General features: G+C 53.4%; 4 protein-coding genes across 4 annotated transcripts; 3 read left to right on the forward strand and 1 right to left on the reverse strand.

Moving 5' to 3' along the window:
* Positions 1 to 25: 25 nt before the first annotated feature.
* Positions 26 to 280, reverse strand: ETH_00020785 (uncharacterized protein; the record flags this gene model as incomplete). The annotated part of the gene is made up of 1 exon (XM_013377705.1): positions 26 to 280. The coding sequence occupies one exon, from the start codon at positions 278 to 280 to the stop codon at positions 26 to 28; it is 255 nt and encodes an 84-aa protein (XP_013233159.1).
* Positions 281 to 3,736: 3,456 nt separating this feature from the next.
* ETH_00020790 (uncharacterized protein) lies at positions 3,737 to 7,630 on the forward strand (the record flags this gene model as incomplete). Its single annotated transcript, XM_013377706.1, has 5 exons — positions 3,737 to 4,041; positions 5,099 to 5,186; positions 6,148 to 6,209; positions 6,469 to 6,578; positions 6,807 to 7,630. The coding sequence occupies 5 exons, from the start codon at positions 3,737 to 3,739 to the stop codon at positions 7,628 to 7,630; spliced, it is 1,389 nt and encodes a 462-aa protein (XP_013233160.1).
* Positions 7,631 to 10,070: 2,440 nt separating this feature from the next.
* ETH_00020795 (lytB domain-containing protein, putative) lies at positions 10,071 to 13,175 on the forward strand (the record flags this gene model as incomplete). Its single annotated transcript, XM_013377707.1, has 4 exons — positions 10,071 to 11,217; positions 11,592 to 11,949; positions 12,555 to 12,752; positions 13,103 to 13,175. The coding sequence occupies 4 exons, from the start codon at positions 10,071 to 10,073 to the stop codon at positions 13,173 to 13,175; spliced, it is 1,776 nt and encodes a 591-aa protein (XP_013233161.1).
* A 1,425-nt stretch (positions 13,176 to 14,600) lies between these two features.
* On the forward strand, positions 14,601 to 21,235 carry ETH_00020800 (Zinc finger (C3HC4 RING finger) protein, related; the record flags this gene model as incomplete). The annotated part of the gene is made up of 15 exons (XM_013377708.1): positions 14,601 to 14,690; positions 14,910 to 15,171; positions 15,352 to 15,837; positions 15,968 to 16,914; positions 17,113 to 17,199; positions 17,415 to 17,516; positions 17,915 to 18,056; positions 18,376 to 18,434; positions 18,731 to 18,976; positions 19,269 to 19,331; positions 19,720 to 19,817; positions 20,071 to 20,261; positions 20,446 to 20,516; positions 20,622 to 20,700; positions 20,964 to 21,235. The coding sequence occupies 15 exons, from the start codon at positions 14,601 to 14,603 to the stop codon at positions 21,233 to 21,235; spliced, it is 3,195 nt and encodes a 1,064-aa protein (XP_013233162.1).
* Positions 21,236 to 21,579: the final 344 nt, after the last annotated feature.

Genomic DNA, 21,579 nt, shown 5'->3' on the forward strand with positions numbered 1-21,579 from the left:
GCAGCAGCAGCAGCAGCAGCAGCAGCTAGGGGAGCAGCCTCCCCCTCCTCTGCTGCGTCTTGAAGACTCCAATCATCTTCTTCACTTTCGGTTTGCTGCTGCTCAGCAGCAAACGACTGCGTCGAAAACGAGTCCATTCTTGCTGCTGCAAAGTCGCAGCTGCCTGCTGCTGCTGCTGCTGCCGCGGCGCCGCACGCGAGCCCCTCCTGCTGCTGCTGCTGCTGCACCTCCTGCTGCTGCTGCTGCTGCTGCAGCGCGACCAGCGGACCCTCAGCAGCATCTTCTTCTGCCCCCATCAGCGCAGAAAACCGAAAAGCTGCAGAGGAGCTCATCGTACACCTGAAGACTGGGCCTCTCAGCTAGCTGCAAGCAGCATGGGGAAGCCAAACTGCAGCAACAAACGGACTGCTGCTGCTGCTGCTGTTGTTGCTGCTGCTGCTGAGGGTGATGCTGCTGTTGCTGCTGGTGCTGAGGGTGATGCTGCTGTTGCTGCTGCTGCTGGTGATGATGGTGGTGATGCTGGTGGGGGTGCTGCTGCTGCTGCTGGTTCAGGTCCTGCTGCTGCTGCCACTGGTGGTGTTGTTGCTGCTGCTGCTGCTATTGGTGGTGTTGCTGCTGCTGCTGCTGCTCGTGCTGCTGCTTGGGAGCCTTCAAGACTGGTGTTTCGCAGTTGGCTGCAGCCAGGGTGTTGGCTGCAGCAAATGCGGCGAAGGGAGCGCTAGGCGAAGGCCAGGGCAAGTGGAGGGAGAGGAGAAGAGCTGCAGTTGCTGCTGCTGCTGCTGCTGCTGCGGCTGCTGCAGCTGCGGGCGCGGCTGTAGGCGTCCGTCGACGCGGCTGCTGCAGGGCCACTGCTGCGGGGCCGCCGCTGCTGCTTCGCGCCTCCCAAGAAGAAAACAAATGAATAATAAATGAGAAATAAAAGGCTAAAGAGGAGCTGGAAGCCACTGGGGCGCATTGCAGCGCGCCGCGGGGTCCAGGTGACTGCGGGATTGCCGGGTCAACGCAACTCTCCCGCCGCCCGCTTTCTGCCTTCTTGAATTAAAGAAAGGAAGGAAAATATACGGGAAAAATGGAGGAAAATGCAAAAAAAGAAGGAAAATAAAGAAGGCCGAGGCAGAAATAACAGAAGTGACACCAACAGACCACCAGCGCCGGCGCACTCGAGCGTGGCTCGAGTGTACGTACACCACTCGATCCGCTCCTTTCCCGGCGATCCGCCCGAATACGCTATTTCCAGACGAAAAAATCCATTTAATTTAATTAAACTCGAAAACAAATGTCCAACTAAAGCCAGAAAAGGCCTTAATCCGCTGCTGCAGCGCCAACCACGCCTGTGTGTAGGCCACACTGATCGCTGCTGCTGCAGCAGCGCGCGCAGCAGCAAGTGCCAACAGCAGCAGCAAACGTGTTAAATGCATTTTAACTAAATAAATCACCCAGCAGCAGCAGCAAATGCCCTTGGCGGAGCAGCAGAGACAACAAACCAGCCCGCAGCAGCAGCAAATGTCTTTAATTGTTCTATTAACACACTAAACTCCAGCCCAATAGCAAAACTCTTAAGCCCCAAGCCAGCCCCTGTGTACCAGGGGGGCCTCTGGGGGCCCCCGGGGCCCCTCTGGGCCCCAACAGTTGCTGTGAGGGGACTGAGGCTTCCCTGGGGCTTGCCAGCTAGCTGCTGCTAGCTGCAGCTAGCTGCAGCAGGCCCCAGGTTTCTGCAGCTAGCTGCAGGCAAATAGCTAGCTGTTAGCTGCAGCTAGCTGCAGCGCCGGCTGCAGCGAGTGCCAGCTAGCTGCAGCTAGCTGTGGCTAGCTGCAGCACTTGCTGCAGCGGGCTCCAGCTAGCCACGGCTAGCTACAGCAAGCCAACACCATCAGCAGCTAGCTGCAGCTAGCCACAGACGGCCCAGCTAGCTATAAATAGCCGCAGCTAGCTCCAGCCAGCAGCAGCTAGCTGCAGCTAGCTTCAGCTAGCTGCAGCTAGCTGCACCATTTTGAGAAGATGGGCTGAGGGCCTTGCCTTGCAGTTGTGTCTATGTATTAGCCAGCCGGCAGCAACAAGTTAGCTGCTGCAGCAGCAAGCTAGCTGCTGCAGCATCTAGCTAGCTCCTGCAGCAGCTAGCTAGCTGCTGCAGCAGCAGCTACGTAGCTGCTGCTGCAGCTAAGTGCTGCAGTGGAATTTTTTGGGGGCCTCCGGGTTCCCCAGGGTGGGGGCCCCCAGAGAGGGGCCCCCCAATGGATTTTATAAGCAGCAAGTGCAGCACCAAGCAAACAGCTGCTGCCCCCAGAAGTGGTTTGCTGCTGCTGCTGCTGCTGCTACTGTCGCTGCTACTGCTGCTGCTATTGCTGCTGCCGCTACCTCTGTTGCTACTGCTGCTGACACTGCTGCCGTTGCTTTAGCTCCTGTGGCTGTAGCTGCTACTTAACTGTTGCTGCAGCAACAGCAGCTGCAGCTGCAGCAGCAGCAGCGACCCCATCCCATTCAAGACAGTTGGGGGTCTCTCTATTTGCTTCTTTTGACCCAATTTAGGGTCTTTTAAAACAATTGGGGGCCCCCCAAAACCCCAAAAGCCCCGGGGGGGCCCCCCAGGCCCCAGGGGCCAAATTGGGGGCCCCAGCTGCCCCGAAGGGTTTAAGGAGGCCCCCAGGGCCCCCCGTAAACCCTCAAACCCATTGGGGGCCCCCACTGGACCCTCTTTAAGCCAATTGAGGGGCCCCCCAAACCCTCAGGCCCCTTGAGGCGCCCCGCTGGGTCTTGTGGCCAGCGGAAGGCCCCCTAAACCCTACGGGGGGCCCCCTAAACCCTAGAGTTTGAGCAGATGTCCGAAAAGAACTAGATGGGGGCCCCTTTTTTAATAAATGGGGGCCCCCCAAACCCTAGGAGCAGCGGGGGCCCCAGGGAGGCATCTTGCTTTGTCTGGTTTATCTTGCACCCACGCAGATTCCCTTCTTCTAGGGTTTAGGGTTTAGGGTTTAGGGCTTGGTGTTTAGGGTCTGGGGTTTGGGCTCCGGCGAACTGGCTGTGTGGGCTAGGGTTTAGGGTTTAGGGTTTGGGTCCCACGCTAGTCCTCAAACTTTGCAAAATAAGCAGAAGTTTTAGTTTTGATGAAAATAAAAGAAAAACAAATTTGCAAAAACTAATGGCGGCAGTTCAGGTGTATGTACACCTCGCTGCAGTAGCAGCCATTGGGGGCCCCCTCGGGGGCCGCCGGGGGCCCCCGAGTGGAAAGCGGCATTATTTTCGTTCAAATTTTATTTTTAATGTTTTAATTTTATTTAATTCATCAAGTTAAATAAAACAAACAAAAAGGGAGCCGGAAAGCCCCGAAGAAACCGAAACTGGCGGCCCTTGCGGGGGTCGATGCCCGCGGTGGCCGGGGGCGGAAACTCCAGGAAATGGAAATGAAAATGAAATTCTTTTTTCAGATTTATTCTTTTTAGTTATTTAAAGGTGTACGTACACCTCATATGTACTCAAAGCGCTGCTAAGGGGATCTTCTGACTGCTTCACTTTTGTCTTTTGCATTTGAACTCTCCGTCTTTATTTCGTTCAATTTTTCGTGTTTTCGTGTCGATACACCCCAACTTGGCGCCCTTTCCACCTTCTAATTGTCTCAACTTCCTCCATTTGTTTTATTTGTCTCTTTTTAAATTCATTTATTCATTTAGTTCTTCATTTTTAGCTTCAAATAATTTCACTTCGCAGCTGCTGCTCCCCTAGCCCTTCGCTGCAGCAGCAAATGCCGCCTCTCTCCACCCTTTCCTCAGCAGCTGCCACTCGCGCAGCAGCAGCAGCAGCAGCAGACCCGGCAGCAGCAGCAGCAGCAGACACAGCAGCAGCACCAGCAGCAGCAGGGCGCCCCAACCCACACCAGCAACACCGCCATCAGCAGCAGCAGCAGCAACAGCAGCAGCAGCAGCAGCAGGGTTTGACTTTGAAGCTTTATTTGCAAAGTTCGCTGAGGTCCGATTTTGTGTGGAGGGCCCTGGAGGAGAAGAGCGACAAATTGCTGCGGCAGCTGCGGGGCCTCTGGGTGGCTTGCAGGTGAGCTGCTGCTGCTGCTGCTGCTGCTGTTGCTATTGTTGCTGCTGCTGCTGTTGCTGGATTAATTTGCCATTTCTTTGCTATTTAATCTTGGATTCTTTTCATCTATTTGTCTGCTTGCTGTTAGCTCGATATTTACGCTTTTTTCATGAGATGGGGACTGCCAGCCACTTGCTGCTGCTGCTGCTGCTGCTGCTGCTTTTGCTCCTGCTGCTGCTGCTTTCGCTGCTGCTGCTGATTTTTTGGGCTGCGCCGTTTCGCCGTGTGCCTTCTCGAGTTCAAATAATAAGTGAAAATAAAAATGCTTGTAATTCAGATTTATTTATTTGATTATCATTATTTTATTAATTTAAAGTTGTGTTACTAATTAGTTAATTAATTAATTAATTTAAATTTATTTATTTGTTTATTTAAATTCATTTCTTGCTGGAGTTGGCAGCTAATTAGTCCGCACATGCATTTCACCGGCGGCCCACACAACTCCGTTTGTCTTCGTTTAAAAAAATAAATAATAAAATAATAAAATAAATAATAAAGTAAATAGACCAAATAATTAAATTAAATTGAATAAATAACTAAAATAAATAAATAAAATAAATAAATAAATAAACACATTTATTGTATAATGGGCCGATTAACTTATTTTTTGTTTTTTTGCACTGCGAGGATTCATCAGCCTTTTCCTATTTTTCTTAACTGTTTTTGTCTTCTTATTTAGTTAATAAATAAATAAAATAAAACAAACAAATAAAACAAACAAATAAATAAATAAATAAATAACTTAAATAAAATAATAAAATAAATAAATAAATAGACAAAATGATAAAGAAATTTCATTTAATTCGGTGTTTTCAGTGGAGTCCACTTTGGGTGGTGCCACCGCTGGGCTTTTTCCTTTTTTGCTTTTTTTACGTTTTTTTGCGCAAATTGGTTTAAAATGAAATTCTTTTTGAAAATAAAAAGAAAATTAAAAAAGAAAACCAAAAAAAGGAAAAGAAATGAAGGAAGTCTGCACTTTCGTGCTGCTGCTGCTGCTGCTGCTGGTGCTGCTGCTCAGGCGCTGCGGGCAGTCGCTGTGGCTGTGCGCAGCAGCAGATCTGCTGCTGCTGCCTTCGGGGCTGTGGCCCCAGACGGTGTATTTATCGGTAAAAGTCTTTGTTTTGGATTAAATTAAATTAATTAATTTAATTCTAATTTATTTAAATTAATTTCTTCTTTTCCCGCCAATTTGCGCAGTTTTTTGAGCAATTTGGTCGCCGCTGCGCTGCACTGGCTGCAGCGGCAGCAGCAGCGGGCGACTGTTGGAGTACTTCTTGCGTTTGTTAGGATCTTTTTTGTTTAATTGTTGAAATATTAAATAATTTAAAGGTTTTATTTAATTGAAATAATTAAATAATTAAATAATTCGAAAATTTGAACTCGTTGGTTCTTATTTGCCAGTTGCACCAGGCGACACCGCCGGACAGACCAGTGGTCTGTTTGAGTGAATACCATTATTGGTTTATTGGATTAGTTCATCAATTAAAATAATTCATTAACTCAAATAAACCATTTCATCGATTAAATCCCGTAGATCACCACTCAACGGAGCTCACCGCGCAGCAGCAGCAGCAGCAACAGCAGCAGCAGCAGCAGCAACAGCAGCAGCAGCAGCAGCAACAGCAGCAGCAGCAGCAGCAACAGCAGCAGCAGCAGCAGCAGCAACAGCAGCAGCAGCAGCAGCAGCAGCATAAGTCCATTTTCAGCGAAGTGTTTGACTAGCAAATCCACTTGGGGCCAAACTGAGGGCCCCTTGGGGCCCATAAGTTCTTCTTGTGGATTTTGCGTTTTGCCCGAATTGGCCGTGCAGCTGCAGCACAGGGTGTGGGGCCGCCTGCGCTGCTGCTGCTGCTGCTGCTGCTGCTGCTGCAGCTATTTGTTTCCCTTTTTGCGTTTCTCATGCTGCTGCTTCTTCCGGAGCAAATAGCCTGCCAGTTGGCGCCCTTCGTGACTTTTATTTGTCTCTTTTTGTCTTTTATTTATTTTTCCTTTTATTTATTTCATTTTATTTTTATTTCTATTTTTATTTATTTCAATTTTTAATTTCATTTGTTTGCTGCTGCTCAGTCTTGCGAAGAGTGTCCTTCTGCTCTCGGGATGCCTCGCGTGGCGGCGACGGTGCCGGGGAGGTAAAACTGGCTTCTGCTGCTGTTGCTGCTGTTGCTGCTGTTGCTGCTGTTGCTGCTACTGCTGCTGCTGCTGCTGGGCGTTCAAGTCTGGCTCTCTGGCCGAAAGCGCGGGCGACGCAGCAGCAGCAGGAGCAGCAAAACAGCAGCAGCAGCAGCAAAACCACTGTTGAGTCGCTTTCCTTTGCTTCAAACCGCCGCCTCTTCGCGCCATCCCCCTGCTGCTGCTGCTGCTGCTGCTGCTGGTTTTGTGTCTCTTTAGGATCATTGTTGGGGAAGAAATGATTTATTTGGCGTCCGCAAATGCCATTAATTTGCTTCGAGGTCCTCATGTTGCTGCTGCAGACGAGGGCGTCCTTACCCAGGCAGCAGGTCAGGGCCTGCACACACACGCTGCTGCTGCTGCTGCTGCTGTTGCTGCTGCTGCTGCTGCTGCTTCAGACGCATCTGCTGCGGGGGGTGCGTGCGAGGCTGCTGCTGTGCCTGGCGCTGCTGCTGCGGCTGCGTTTGTTGTATCTGCTGTTGCATTTGTTGCTGTGGCGGCTGCTGTTGCTTGTGCTGCTTTTGCTGCTGCTGCTGCTGCTGCTGTTGCTGCTGCAGTGAGCTGCAGGTCTTGCGGCTTGATTTTGGGCACTGAAAGGAGGCTGGCACCTCCCGCTGCAGCTCGCAGCCTTGACTCCTCCGCATGCTGCAGCAGCAGCACAGCAGCAGAAGCAGCAGAAAAAGCGGCAGCAGCAGCAGCAGCAGAAACGGAAGCAGCAGCAGCAGCAACAGAGGCGGTCGAGTTGGACTTGTGCCTATGGAAGAAGAAGACGTCGCTGCGCGCGCTGTCTCCCGCTGCAGCAGCCGCAGCAGCTGCTGCTGCTGCGTCGCCCGCCGCTGCTGCCGGCGCGCCCCCGGCCGCAGCAGCAACAGCAGCAGCAGCAGCAGCAGCAGCAGCAGCAGCAGCAGCACCAGACGGGCTGCGAGCCCCGAACCTGTTCCGCAGCCACTCAGACCTTTCTTACTTCGCCAAAGACCTCAGCAGCTACAGCAGAAGTCTCCAAACTTTTCGCTTTTTGCTGCTGCCCTTCGCAGCCCCTCCTGGTGCTGCTGCTGCTTGGGAGATTGGCTACGAGCCGCCGGCTGCTGCATGCAGCTGCGCAGCAGCAGCAGCAGCAGCAGCAACAGCGGGGGCTGCAGAAGGGGAGGCGGGAGAGAAAATGGAAAATGCGACAGAGGCGAAAAGTGAAGCAGCAAAACACAAGACGGAGATCAGGCCCTGGGTCTGTAGCGAAGCTGCAGCAGCAGAAGCAGCAGCAGCAGCAGCAGCAGCAGCAAGAAACGCCCTCGAACTCACCGTTCTAGTCCGGGAGTGCTTCGTCGCCAAAAGTGGAAACAAAGATAAAACTGAAATGGGAACTCTTGCCATGAAGGTCGGCTAGCTTTCCAGCTGTCCATAGACCTCAGCTAGCTGCCTATACACCCCAGCTAGCTGCCTGTACACCCCAGCTAGCTGCCTGTACACCCCAGGTAGCTGCCTTTACACCCGAGTTGGTTTGCGTTTTGTTCCTTCTTTTTGTTTTTAATTATTTTAAATTTCTTTTTGTTCATTTCTTCGTTGCTGCTGCTGCATTGGACCTCAAAGGCTCTTTGTTTGCGCTTCAGGTGGCGCTGCGGAGAGCAGCAGCAGCAACAGCAGTAGCAGCAGCAGCAAGAGGGGGCTGCCCGCGCTGCAATCCGCATGCAGCAGCAAGCAAAAGCCGTTTGCATTTGGCCAGAGTTGGCCAGCAGCTTTTCACAGAGCTCTCGCTGCTGCTGCTGCTGCCCTTGGGGGGCCCCCCGGGGGGCCCCCCGTGGGGCCCCCAGGGGAGCCCCTGGGGGGGCTCCCCGGGGGGCCCCCCAGGGGGCCCCCGATATGCAAGAGAGGGGGGCCCCCAGCTTGGGGCTGCATGCGCTCCTGCATGCATTCCCCCTTTACTTGTTAATATGAGACAGACTTTAGGAGAATCGGGGGTTTTGGCCTTTTTGCCGCTGCCCTGTTAAACCCTAAACCCTAAACCCTAAACCCTCGTGGCGGACTTCGCTTTGAGTTCTGGGCTCTAGGGCTCACGGTTTAAAGTTTAAGGTCTTGGCTTTAGGGTTTGGGGTTTAGGGTTTAGGGTTTAGGGTTTAGGCAGCTGATGCTGCTGCACAAGAGAGAGCAGCGCAGCAGCTTCAAGAAAAGAAGGAGCAGCAGCAGCAATTTAAAGGAATAAATGTGGGAAAGCAGCAGCAGCAGCAGCAGCAGCTAAAGGAAGTTTAGATGAGGCTGTCTTTCAATTTGGAAGAATAAATGCAGGAAAGCAGCAGCAGCAGCAGCAGCAGCAGCAGCTATTTCTTCTCCCCAGCAGCACTTTCAGCTCCAACTATGGGCAGCTTCGTGACTAGCGGTAGTTAATTGTAGCTAGCTGCAACTAGCTGTAGTGAGCTGCAGCTAGTGGCAGCTAGCTGGAGCTAGCTGTAGCTAGCTGTAGCTAGCTGCAGCTAGCTGGCCTGGCTAGCTACTGCTGCTGCTGCCGCTGACTGGCTGTACCTCTTCGTAGCTGGCTTTCGCCAGTCAGAGCTAGCTACGGCTAGCCGTGGCTAGCTGTGGCTAGCTATGGCTAGCTACGGCTAGCTGTGGGTAGCTATGGCTAGCTGTGGCTATCTATGGCTAGTTGTGGCTAGCTGTGGCTAGCTATGGCTAGCTGTGGCTAGCTGTGGCTATCTATGGCTAGCTGTGGCTAGCTATGGCTAGCTGTGGCTAGGGTTTTCTTATTGCTTCTTTTCTTTGGATGATCTTCTCCATTCTTCCGCCACACTTCAACTTATCTTTTCTTTTGAATTTATTTCTTTTTATTTTTATTCTTTTAAAACATTTTAATTGTCTTTTCTTTTATTTCCATTTTTCCCATTTCGCATTTCAGCCATTTGCTGTCTTGCTACGGGGCTTTGTGCGGAGGGCACTGCAGCAAATTCGCCATCTTTATTTATTTATTTATTTTTATTAATTTAATTTAATTTAATTTAATTTATTTTTTATATTTGCGGTTCTTTAAATGAAGAATGTAAATGTTGACAGACCACGCGAGGGCGCTCGCGCGCAGCAGTTCCCAGGCGAGAAAAGATTTAAACCCTAAACACTAAACCCTGAACCCTAAACCCTAAACCCTAAACCCTAAACCCTAAACCCTAGTCTTAAAAATAGAAAATAACATAATTTAATTGAGAAAATGAGTTAACTTGAATTTATTTCAATTCATTTGGCTGCTGCACACCGCCGTCGGCGATCACATCGCGTCGGAAGCTGCTGCATGCAAGACGGCGTCTGTTGAGTTCGTTTGAGATGAATTTTTTAAAATTTGGATTTTAAAATTTATAATTTTAAATTAAAATAATGCTTTCTTCCTTAGAACCCATGCGATCGTCCTTTTGCTTTCCTTTTTCCCCCGCTTTCCCCCCTCGTCGGCAGCTGCCATTCACATTTCGCGGCCGCTGGGTCGAATTAAGGTCTTTTTCTTCCAAATTTGATTTAATTTGATCTTTATTCTGATTAACTTGCATTTATCGTCTCGCGAAATCCAAAAAGAGCCGCTTAGCGCTCCAAGACATGCAGAACTTCCCTTGTTCAGGTTTTTCCTTTTCGATTCAATTTGAACAATACTGCTCTGGGGTGTACGTACACCTCACCGGCGGATCTGAGCGAACTTGCAAAAACGGCTCCGGATTCTTCACTTTAACGTGAGATAAATGCATTCAAAGCTTCCCCTCAAGTTTAACTTTATTTATTTCTTCTTTTTTGCCTCTTGCTGCTGCAATTAAATTCCTGTTTCCCGTTTTCCCCCGAGCTCCCTGGGCGCCGGGATGGGGCCCTCCTGCTGCTGCTTCTTAACTCGCTTTTGTCTCAGTCTTTTTTTCTTTTCTTCTTTGTCTCTCCCCGTCACTCCCTTCACTGTCAGCGGAGCCGGCAGCTCCCTCCGCTGCTGCAGCAAGCAGCAGCAACAGCAGCAGCAGGTGTTGCGGCCTCTGCTTTTTAGCCAAGACATCAGACAGCTAAGGGCTCTACACAGAGTCGCCGCCCAAAGTCTAGGCCTACGCGCTGCTGCGACACAGACGGCAGCACCAGCAACAGCACCAGCAGAGGCAGCGGCAGCAGCAGCAGCAGCGGCAGCAGCAGCAGCAGCAGCAGCGCCGACTGCAGCAGAAGCCGCATCCGCAGCAGAAAAGGCGGAGTTGGCGCGGAAGATCTTTTCGGGTTCGGGGGCAGCGCCGTTGGCTGCTGCAGTGGCTGCGGAGGCTGCGTCGGGGGCTGCTGCTGCTGTTGCTGCTGCGAACGCAGCAGCAGCAGCAGCAGCAGCAGCAGCAGGACCCGGAGCAGCAGAACCCCCCGTGGCGCTGCTGGCAGCACCCAGGGGCTTCTGCGAAGGAGTCCGGCGAGCTGTCGAGACAGTCGAAGAGGCCCTCAGGGTCTTCGGGGCCCCCGTTTATGTGAAGCACCAAATTGTCCACAATGAGTATGTTTGCAAAAAACTAGAAGTAAGTTTTCACGCTGCTGCTGCTGCTGCTGCTGCTGCTGCAGGGAGGCCGCTGCTGCTGCTGCAGGGAGGCCTCGGTAGCGCAGCGAGAGAGCAGCAGCAGCAGCAGCAAAAGAGAGCCCTTGGTAGCGCAGTGCGAGAGCAGCAGCAGCAGCAGCGCCGCAGCCACAGCAGCAGCAGCGCCGCAGCCACAGCAGCAGCAGCGCCGCAGCCACAGCAGCAGCAGCAGCAGCAGCAGCGCGTGTGTGTGCAGGAGAAGGGGGCGGTGTTCGTGGAAGACGTTGCTGCAGTTCCCGAAGGCAGCACTTTGGTGTTTTCGGCCCACGGAGTCCCTCCTGCTGCTCGAGCAGCAGCAGCAGCAAGAAATCTGAAAGTCATCGACGCCACTTGTCCACTGGTCCAGAAGGTCCACGTGTACGTACACCAGAAGGCCCGACAGGGGTACCAGATCGTCCTCATCGGACACAGAAACCACGGTCAGCAGCAGCAGCAGCAGCAGCAGCAGCAGCGGTAGCAGCAGCGGCGAGGTAGCAGCAGCGGTAGGGCAGCTGCAGCGGTAGTCGCAAGGCCAGTTTTAGGGACTTAGAGCAGCAGCAGCAGCAGCAGCAGCAGCAGCAGCAGCAGCAGCAGCGGTAGCAGCAGCGGCGAGGTAGCAGCAGCGGTAGGGCAGCTGCAGCGGTAGTCGCAAGGCCAGTTTTAGGGACTTAGAGCAGCAGCAGCAGCAGCAGCAGCAGGCCCCTACTGCCGTGGTTTTCTGTTTGGAAAGCCATGCATGTGCCTCCTCTCCCGCTGCTGCTGCTGCCGCTGTGCCGCTGCTGCTGCTGCTGTGCTGCTGCTGCTGCTGCTGCAGTGGAGGTGCAGGGCGTGCTGGGGGAGTGCCCCGAGGGCTCTGCTGCTGCAGTGGTGGAGACAGCAGCAGAAGCAGCAAGTGTGGACTTGGGAGCAGCAGCAAAAGTGTTTTATGCCACGCAAACAACTCTGGGGCTTCGCGAGTGCATGCAGCTGGAGGAGACGATCCGGAGACGATCCCCGGGATCGGAGACGATCCCCAGCGGCTCCGTCTGCTACGCCACGGCCAACCGCCAGTTTGCTGCTGCTGCTGTTGCTGCTGCTGCAGCGGCCCAGTTGCTGCTCGTCGTCGGCAGCAGCAGCAGCTCCAACGCCCGCAGGCTCCTCGAGGCAGCAGCAGCAGCAAACCCCAGCGCCAAGTCAGCGCAGCTAGCCATAGCTAGCCATAGCTAGCCAAACAGCTAGCCATAGCTAGCCATAGCTAGCCAAGCAGCTAGCCAAGCAGCTAGCCAAGCAGCTAGCCAAGCAGCTAGCCATAGGTAGCCAAACAGCTAGAGAGGCAGCTGGCCAGGCAGCTAGCCAAGCAGCTAGCCAGGCAGCTAGCCAGGCAGCTAGCCAGGCAGCTAGCTAGGCAGCTAGCTAGGCAGCTAGCTAGGAGGGGGATGTGGCTGAGGGATAGCTAGCTAGACAGCTAGCTGACGGGAAGCTAGCCAGACAGCAGCCCAGGCAGACAGCTAGCCAGACAGCTAGTTAGCTAGCTAGCTAGGCGCTGAGTTGCTTGGCTAGCTGGCTAGCTGGCTGGCTAGCTAGCTGGCTAGCTAGCTGGCTAGCTAGCTAGCTATCTGGATAGCTAGCTAGCTAGCTAAATGGCTAGCTGGCTAGTCGCTAACTCACAGAGATGGGGTGTTGTTCACTTAGGGAGGCAGCTAGCTAGCTAAGGAGATGTAAACCTAGCGAAATCCTGCCGCTTCTGCTGCTGCTGCCTCCGCTGCTGCTGCTGCTGCTGCTGCTGCTGCTGCTGCAGGGCGTACTTGGTGAACTCGCCGGAGGACGTGAAGGCCGAGTGGCTGGCTGGAGTGAAGCGAATTGCCATTTCTGCTTCTGCTTCGACTCCGGAAGAGTTGACGCAAAAAGTGATGCAGCGTTTGCGGGAGTTTGGGGTGTACGTACAGCTGGAGGCCGCGGCCGTCAAGGAGCGGGTGCCCACTTGGAAGCTTCCCAAGTCCGTTTTCTCCGCTTTTTCTCTCTTTTTTATTCTTTTTCTTTCTTTTATTTCCACTTTTCACTTTATTTCGCTCTTTTCTTTCTTTTATTTCCCAATTTTGCCTTTTTCGCAAGAATCCCAAATTCCGCTTCTTCCGGCGCCTCCGGGTGTACGTAACCTCGCCAAAATGCGCCATTTTCACCATTTGCGTTTTCTCACTTTTACTTTTTACTTTCCTTCTGCACCTCTATAAATAAATAAATAAATCAATAATAAATAAATAAATAAATGAATAAAATAAAAAAATAAATGGAAAGAATTAATTAATAATGTTTAAAAATGAACTTTAACTTTTTTTGCGCCTTCAGGAATCTTCGCGACGCCGCGAAGGCGCTGGAGATGGCGAATAAAGAAAAGAATTCAAAAAATGAAAATAATTAATTTGAAGTTTTTTCTTTTTTTAATTAATTAAAAATCAATTTATTTATTCTTCTCCTTTGGACTGCAACACGCAGGGGTTAGCCAGGGCTAGCAGCAGCGGGAGCAGCAGCAGCAGCAGCAGGAGCAGCAGCAGTAGCAGTAGCAGCGGATGCGGCTGCTGCCCGCCGTCTTAGCGCCAGTGTCTTTGCTGCTGCTGCTGCTGCAGCTGCTGCTTCCACTGGTGCTTCAGCAGCTGCTGCAGCAACAGCAGCAGCACCGGAAACAGCGAGAGCAGCTGCTGCAGTCGTTATGCCAGCTGGTGCTGCAGCTGCTGCAGCAGTCGTTATACCAGCTGCTGCTGTAGCTGCTGCTGTAGCTGCTGCTGCAGCTGCTGCTGTTACTGCTGCTGCGATTGCTGCAGCAGCTGCTGCTCTGCTGCTGCACTTGGGCCCTGGGAAGACTTGGGTAGCTTTTTTGTTTTAGGGACAAAATGAATTTGAGGTTTCACTAATTGCGAATTTTCACTAAGAGCTATTTATTGTTGCGGGGGACATTTCGCTGCTGCTGCTGCTGCTGCTGAAGATGATAAGACCTCGTTTAAAGGTCTTCTCTAATTAACAAAAGGCCAAAAGCTGCGAACTAATTAACTCTTTTGGTTCAGCTGCAGGGAATATGCGCTGCTGCAGCGGGGTGTCTGTACACCCGAGCGAGCAGCAGCTGCTGCCTTCGAGGGGCCAAATGGAATTCTGGGAATTAAAAATAAATGGAAATGAAAGTAAATAAACGAACAAAGAAAGAAGTGGCGTTTAAGAAGGCGGGAGTTCGTTGCTGCTGCCGTGCGGCGTATGTACACCAGACATGTTGGGGGCGCCGCGGGGTGTACATACACCCGAGCAACCGCGGCAACGGCGCCTCTTCTTCGCTCAAAAGAGTTTCAAATTGAATTTAATTTGCAAATAAAAGTAAAAATAAAGGAATAAAAAAGAAAAAGCAAAACAAAATGGCCGGAGGGGCTGGACGAACGCGCGGCCACCGGGGTACCGCGCCGGCCGCCACCGGGGCTGTTTCCTCGCCAAATTTTCTTATTTTAAATAATCAATAATTCAAAAATTAAATTATAATTCAAATTCTTTTTTTAATTGCAACAAACGCATGCAAACACTGCGCAGCTGCTGGGGCTGTGCTGCCGGGTGGGCGCTTGGGGCCCCCTAGTTGGAGCCGCCAGTTTATCTTTTAGGGTTTAGGGTTTAGGGTTTAGGGTTTAGGGTTTGCGGCCTAGGGTTTAGGGTTTGTGCGCTGCAGTCTAGTTAGAAGCCGCCAACACGCAGGGCCTGGGGGATGATCGGCTTCTGCCGAGGGCCCCCAGGCTTCCGCCCCGAGGGTTTAGGGTTTAGGGTTTAGGGTTTAGGGTTTAGGGTTTACAACCTGGGGTTATGGAAAGCTGCAATGGCGCAAACGCCGGCCGCCGCGCAGGCAAAGCGCAAGCGGAAGCTCCAGGACGCCTTAGAGGAGGCTCGAGAGAAACTGCCCCTGGAGGTAGGGTTTAGGGTTTAGGGTTTAGGGTTTAGGGTTTCGGGTTTAGGGTTTAGGATTAAGGGTTTATGGTTTACGAGTTGCGGCGTTCAGCGAGTTTTTGGCGCGTTCCCTTGCCTGCAACTCCAGGGCTTTTGGTGTCCGGGGTCTAGGGTTTGGGGTTCCGAGTTTGGGGTTTAGGGTTTAGGGTTTAGGGTTTAGGGTTTAGGGTTTTGCTTTCAGGACGATGAGCTGCTGGCGAGGCTGGTGGTGCAGCAGCGCGGGACGCTGCAGGAGCAGCGCCGGCAGCTGAATTTGCTGCGGCGGCAGCAGCAGCAGCAGCAGCAGCAAGCAGCAGAAGCAGCAGCAGTTGCTGCTGCTGTTGCGGATGCCTGGGCGACTCTCAACGCTAACGTGCTGCTGCTGCTGGGTCAGCAGCAGCAGCAGCAGCAGCACGAGGACGTCTTGCTGCAGAGGAGTTTACAGGCGTTGCTGCAGCGGCCAGGTATAAAAGCCGCGCATGTATTTGCTGCTGTTGCTGCTGCTGTTGTTGCTGCTGATGCGAATTTTGTAGTCTCAGACCGCTACTTGGAGGTGGCTTCTGTTGCTGCTGCTGCTGTTGCTGCTGCTGCTGCTGCTGCTGCTGCTGCTGCAGTTGGCTCAACATGTTGGGGTGTACACGCAGGTTTATGCCTCTTTGACGGCAGCACCCCGCAGCAGAGCAGCAGCAGCAACAAGAGCAGCAGCAGCAGCAGCAATGGGGATATCAAGAAGAGCAGCAGCAGCAGCAGCAGCAGCAACGGAGACGTCAAGAAGAGCAGCAGCAGCAGCAGCAGCAATGCGGAGGAAGTAAGCTCAGATGAAGAGGATGCTCTCTCTGCTTTGCTGCGGCGGTTGCCAGCGTGCAGCGGCAGCAGCAGCAACAGCAGCTTACCCAACGGCACCAGCAGCAGCAGCAGCAGCAGCAGCGGAGCAGCAAATGAGCTGCAGCAGCTCAAGCAGCGGCTGAAGACCTGCGGCGATTGGTCTTCAGGGTTAGTGCAGCAGCTGCTGCTGCTGCTGCTGCGACCGAAAGGGCCGCCTGCTGCAGCAGCAAATCCCCCTTGCAAAGAAGAGCTGCAGCAAGATACAGCAGCAGCAGCAGCTGCTGCTCCTGCTGCTAGTGATGCAGGTGCTGCTGCTGCTGCTGCTGCTGCAGCTGTTCTTTGGAAGGAGGAGAAGCTGCTGCAGCAGGCGGCGGCTTCGGTCGCAGCAGCAGCAGCAGCAGCTGCTGCACTAACCCTGAAGACCAATCGCCGCAGGTCGTCAGCCGCTGCTGGAGCAGCTGCAGCTGATTAGCTGCTCCGCTGCTGCTGCTGCTGCTGCTGCTGCTGCCGCCGCCGCCGCCGCCGCCACTGCGGCCGCTGCTGCTGCTGCTGCTGCTGCTGCTGCTGGCCCTGCTGCTGCGGACGAGACAGCTGCTGCTGGCGAGGGCAAGATAGACAACGGCTGCAAGCCAGAAGCAGCAGCAGCAGCAGCAGAAGCCGCAGCGCCCCCCGCTTTGTCTGCCGCTGCAAAGCCAGAAGCAGCAGCAGCAGCAGCAGCAGCAGCAGGAGTGTGCCCCAAATGCCTCGCGCTGCAGGCCGCTCTGGGGCGCCTGCGGCTGCGCCTGGGGCGCTGGCGGGCGCGGGCTCGTGTTGCAGAGCAGCAGCAGCAGCAAACAGCAGCAGCAGCAGCAGCAGCAGACTTGGAGGTTTCGCGGCTGAAGAAGCAGCAGGTAATGCTGCGAGCAGCAGCAGCAGCTCCCGCTGCTGCTGCGCTGCTGGCAGCAGCAATCCGAGGCGACGAGGTATCCGACGAAGCAGAGCCAACAGACGCAGCAGTAAGCCTGCAGCAGCAGCAGCAGCAGCAGCAGCAAGCAGCAGCAGCAGCAGACGCTGCAGCAGCAGCGGCAACAGCAGCAGCGAAGGGATCCCCACCAGCAGCAACTCCTAAGGCCACAGAAGGCGCGAGGAGCGAGCAGCAGCAGCAGCAGCAACAGCAGCAGGAAGTTTCGAGCGACGACGAGTCTGCTGCTGCTGCTGCAGTGCTGCGAGTGCAGCTGCAGCAAAAGGAGCAGCAGCTGCAGGAGCTGCTGGAGGAGCAGCAGCAGCTCAGAAGAGCAGCAGACGAAGCAGCAGCAATGCCAACTCTGAAGCGAATGCAAATCATGAGGAGCCCCCCTTTCATAGAGCTGCAGCAGCTCTGTTCGCAGAGAGACGCGCAACTCGTAAACCCTCTTTAAGGGTTTAGGGTTTAGGGTTTAGGGTTTAGGATTTAGGGTCGGCTGATGGCGCAGAATTCCCCTTGTTGGCTTTAGGGTTTTGGTTTTATGCTTTGAAGTTTGGGATTTAGAGTTGAGGGTGTAGGGTTTAGCGTTTAGGGTTTAGAGTTTAGGGTTTAGGGTTTAGGGTTTAGGGTTTTGCAGGCGGCGAGGTCTGCGGAAGTGGAAGAGCTGCGTCGAGAGCTTCTCGAGGAGCAGACGAAGGCCGACACTGCATTTGAGGAGTTGGCAGTAAACCCTAAACCCTAAACCCTAAACCCTAAGCTTCAAACCCTAAACCCTAATTTCCAAACCCTACTAAACCGCAAACCCTAAACCCTTTTTCCTCTCGCGGCTGCAGCTGCTCGCAGCGCCGCGCGGCCTGCTGCGGCGCCGCGGTCCAAGAATTCAGGGTTTAGGGTTTAGGGTTTAGGGTTTAGGGTTTAGGGTTTAGGGTTTGTGGGCAGCGGAAACAGAGCGAGGCGCGGCAGCAGCTGTCTGAGAAGGTCTGCAGCCTCTTGGAGGAAATAGAGAATTTGAAAGCAGCAAAAGAAGCAGCAGCACAAGAAGTGAGTTTTAAGTAATTCAATTAATTTAATTAATTTAATTTAATTTAATTTATTTACTTTAGTTTTATTTTAATTCCTTTTTGCTTCTTTTGTTCTTGCTGCTGCTCGCCGTTTAGTCTTCGTTTGCTGCTGCTGCTGCGCGGCGCCTTCATTGACGGGCTTTTACTGCAGCAGCAGCAGCAGCAGCAGCAGAGGCAGCAGCAGGAGCAGCAGCGGAGGCAGCAAGAGCAGCAGAGGCAGCAGCAGCAGCAAGTAGTTCGAGTTGCTGCCTCTGCTGCTGCGAAGGGCGCAGCAGCAGAGGCAGCAGCAGCACCAGCAGCAGCAAAGAAATCAAGCTGCTGCTGCAGGGGCCTTTATCGCTGCCGTTGCTGCTGCTGCTGCTGCTGCTGCTTGTGCAGGTCGTGTCTCTTAAGGGGCAGCTAGAAGCAGCAAAGGTGCTGCAGCAGCAGTATGAAGCAGCAGCATCGCAGCGGGCGCTGCAGCAAATGCAAACGAAGCTGCAGTTCGACCAGCTCAAGAACGCCAGCAGCCAAGTGCTCCGTAAGCAGCAGCAGCAGCAGCAGCAGCGGCGGCCCAGCAGCAGCAGGGGCAGCGGCAGCGAATGCCGTTGCTGCTGGGGCTGCTGCGAAATTGGCAGCAGCTCCGTTGCTGCTGCTTAGGCTGCTGCTGCTGCTTAGGCTGCTGCTTCTTAGGCTGCTGCTGCTGTTCCGGCTGGTGGTTTTCCGGCTGCTGCTGCTGGTTTTGCTGCTGCTGTTTGTGCTGCTGCGGGTGGTGCTTGTGCTGCTTGGGCTTTTGCTGCTGCTGTTGCTGCTGCTGCTGCTGCTGCTGCATAGGCTCTACTTTTATATGTGTGCTGCAGTGCGGAACGAACGGCTGAAGATAGAGAAGCAAAGAATGATAGAGGCTCTCAAGCTCTCCGTAAGCTTGCTGCTGCTGCTGCTCTTGCTGCTGCTGCTGCTACTCTTGCTGCTGCTGCTGCTGTTGCTGCTGTTGCTCTTGCAGTTAGGGCGCAGGCTGCTGTTGCAGCTACTGCTGCTGCTGCTCGAGCATCAACTGTTGCTGCTGCTGCTGCAGGATCTGCTGCTATTAGAGCACGAGCTGTTGATGCAGCAGTTGCTGCTGCTGTTTGAGCATCAGCTGTTGCTGCTGGTGCTGCTGCAGTTGCTGTTGCTGCAGCTGCTGCTGGTGCTGCTGCTGCTGCGCTGTGAGTGCAGGAAATGAACTGCTTGCGGCTGAAGAATGCCATGCGTGAAGCAGCAGATGCAGCAGCAGCAGCAGCAGACAAAGCAGCAGCAGCAGACAAATCGGCAGCAGCAGAGAAAGCAGCAGCAGCAGCGGCATCAGGAGATTCGCCCCCAGCAGCAGCAGCAGCAGCACCAGCAGCAGCAGCAACAGCAGCAGCAAAAGATGATGCTGGGGATAATGGCAGCGGCGAGTCTTTGCTGCGGATTGAGATGCAAGTAAGCCCAAATAGGTTAAAACCGTTTGGCGTGTTGCTGCTGCTGCTGCTGCTTCTGCTGCAGCAGCAGCAGCTGCTGCTTCTGCTGCAGCAGCAGCAGCTGCTGCTGCTGCGCCGTTTCAGGCATTTTGCTCTCCCCAGCTTCTTTCTCTTTATGCCATCTTTGCAATTTCCATTATTTCATGTATTTATTATTTATTATTGCCACTAATTAATTAATTAATTATTAATTTAATTTAATTTTAATTTAATTTTAATTTTAGTTTTTATTTATTTCCAATTTGCTGCTGCAGGCGATGCAGCGAAGACTCAACGAGCAGCAGGCGCTCGAAGCAGAAGTGGCGGAGCTCCGACAGGTAAGAAGTAAATAAATAAATAAATCAAAACAAATAAATATATAAATAAATAAATAAAAATGAATAAATAATAAATAAAATAGTAAATTAATAATTAACTGATTTGTTTGGAATTAGCAGAGGGCAGCTGCAGCGGGCAGCAGGCTGGGCCGTTCTTGAAGGCTGCGGGTCTGCTGCTGCTGCTGCTGCTGCTGCGATGCTTCTCTTTGCTGCTGCTGCTTCTGTGTTTCTTTCCGCTACTGAGGCTGCTCAACCTGAACCGCTGCTGCTGCTACTGCTGCTACTGCTGCGCTGCTGCTGCTTCTTCTGCACTGGCGCTGCTGCGCTTCTTTTTGCTGCTGCTGCTCCACCACCTACCCTTTTGCTGCTGCTGCTGCTGCTGCTGCAGCAATACTCCCACGTGACCGAAGAGCTGGAAGAGGTCTCAAAGGCCTTTGAGGAGCGGCAGACGCATTGTGAAAATCTGCTGAGGCAGCTAAGAGAGAGGTTTGCTGCTGTTGCTGCTGCTGTTGCTGCTGCTGTTGCTGCTGCTGCTGCTACTGCTGATTGGTGCCGTTGATGCTGGTAGTGATGGCAGTAGTGGGCTGCTTTTGCTGCTGTTGCTCTTTGGGCAGCAGCAGCAGCAGGGGTCCTGCTGCTGCTGCACCTGCAGCAGCAGCAGCACGTATAAGTGCACTTGCAGCAACAGTAGTAGCATGAGGAGCCGCGTGTGTTCGCTGCTGCTGCTGCTGCTGTTTAGGGACGAGGCGGTGCTGCAGCAGAAGGCAGCAGCAGAAGCAGCGCAGCAGCAGCAGCAGCTGCTGCTGCGCATTGGCCGGCTGCAGGAGCAAAAGCTGCAGCTGGAGAAGCAGCAAATGGAGCAGCTGACGGCGAAGACGAGGGCCTTCTCAGACGCGCTGCAGCAGGCGCAGCACAGAGCTGTCCGCGAGGGTTTAGGGTTTAGGGTTTAGGGTTTACGGTGCAGGGTTTAGGGCTTGCGGTTTAGGGTTTGGGGTCTATGGTTTACGGTTTGGCGTTTTGGGCTTGGGGTTTAGGGTTTGGGGTTTAGGGTTTGGGCTGTAGTAGGGTTTGGGGTTTAGGGTTTAGGGTTTAGGGTTTGGGGTGCTGTGCGCAGTCTTGGCAGCCGCTGAGGATCCTTCTTTGGCGATTAACAACTTGCTGCAAGAAGAAAATGAGACAATGCGAGTGAGGAAACACCGAGGGTTTAGGGTTCAGGTTTTAGGGTTTAGGATTTAGGGTTTAGGGTTTAGGATTTAGGGCTTAGGCTTGAGGGTTTTGTGTGTGACTCAGAGACGGCTTCTTTGCGGGGTTTGCAATGAGCGTTTTAAAGATCACGTGCTGGTCAAGTGTGGCCACATGTTTTGCCAGGGTGCGTTAGGGTTTAGGGTTTAGGGTTTAGCGTTTAGCGTTTAGGGTTTAGGGTTTAGGGTTTAAGGTTCAGGGTCTAGGGTGAAGGGCATGAGATTTCGTGTCTGGCTTGAAAGATCAGGGTTTCGGGCTTGGTGTTTAGGGTTTGACACACACATTTATGGGCTCAGGGTTTGAGATTTGGGGCTTAGGGTTTAGGGTTTAGGGTTTAGGGTTTAGGGTTTAGGGTTTAGGGTTTAGGGTTTAGGGTTTAGGGTTTGGCAGATACTGTGACGCCTCATGTCCAGCCTGCTGAAGGTGGCCCAGGGCCCCGCCCCTCTAATGCTCACGCCCTTACGGCGGCTGCAGCTGCTGCGTGTGGCTTTGCGGCAGCAGCAGCAGCAGCAGCAGCAGCTGCAGCAGCAGCAGCTGCAGCAGCAGCAGCAGCAGCAGCGGTGGCAGCTGGGCCTTCCTGGGTGCCCCCCGAAGCAGCAGCACGAGCAGCAAATTGCCTCAAAGAGAACTCTAGCTGTCGAAGCGCGCACTTGGCTTCCTAGCAGCAGCTGCAGCAGCAGCTGCAGCAGCAGCAGCAGCAGCCGATGGCTGCTGCAGCAACGGCGTTGCGCTCAGGCGCTGACCCGAGACTCTGTGGCTCTTGTGTGCGTGGCTCCCTTTTGCTGCTGCTGCTGCTGCTGATACTGCTACTTCTGGCTCTGTTCCCGTGGCTTTTGCTGCTGCAGCTGCTGCTGCTTCTTGTCCTGTGTCAGCAGCCGCTGGTGCTGCTACTGAAGCTTATCTTGCTGCTGCTCTCATCGCTGCTGCGCGTGCTGCATCTCTACAGCGTCTGCTGCTGCTGCTGCTGCTGCTGCTGCTTGCCTCAGGCCACAGCAGCACTCGCCGG

The sequence above is a fragment of the Eimeria tenella genome, genomic scaffold (assembly GCF_000499545.2).
Source record: "Eimeria tenella Houghton genomic scaffold, Eth_scaff6, whole genome shotgun sequence".
In the NCBI taxonomy this organism is placed as follows: Eukaryota; Apicomplexa; class Conoidasida; order Eucoccidiorida; family Eimeriidae; genus Eimeria; species Eimeria tenella.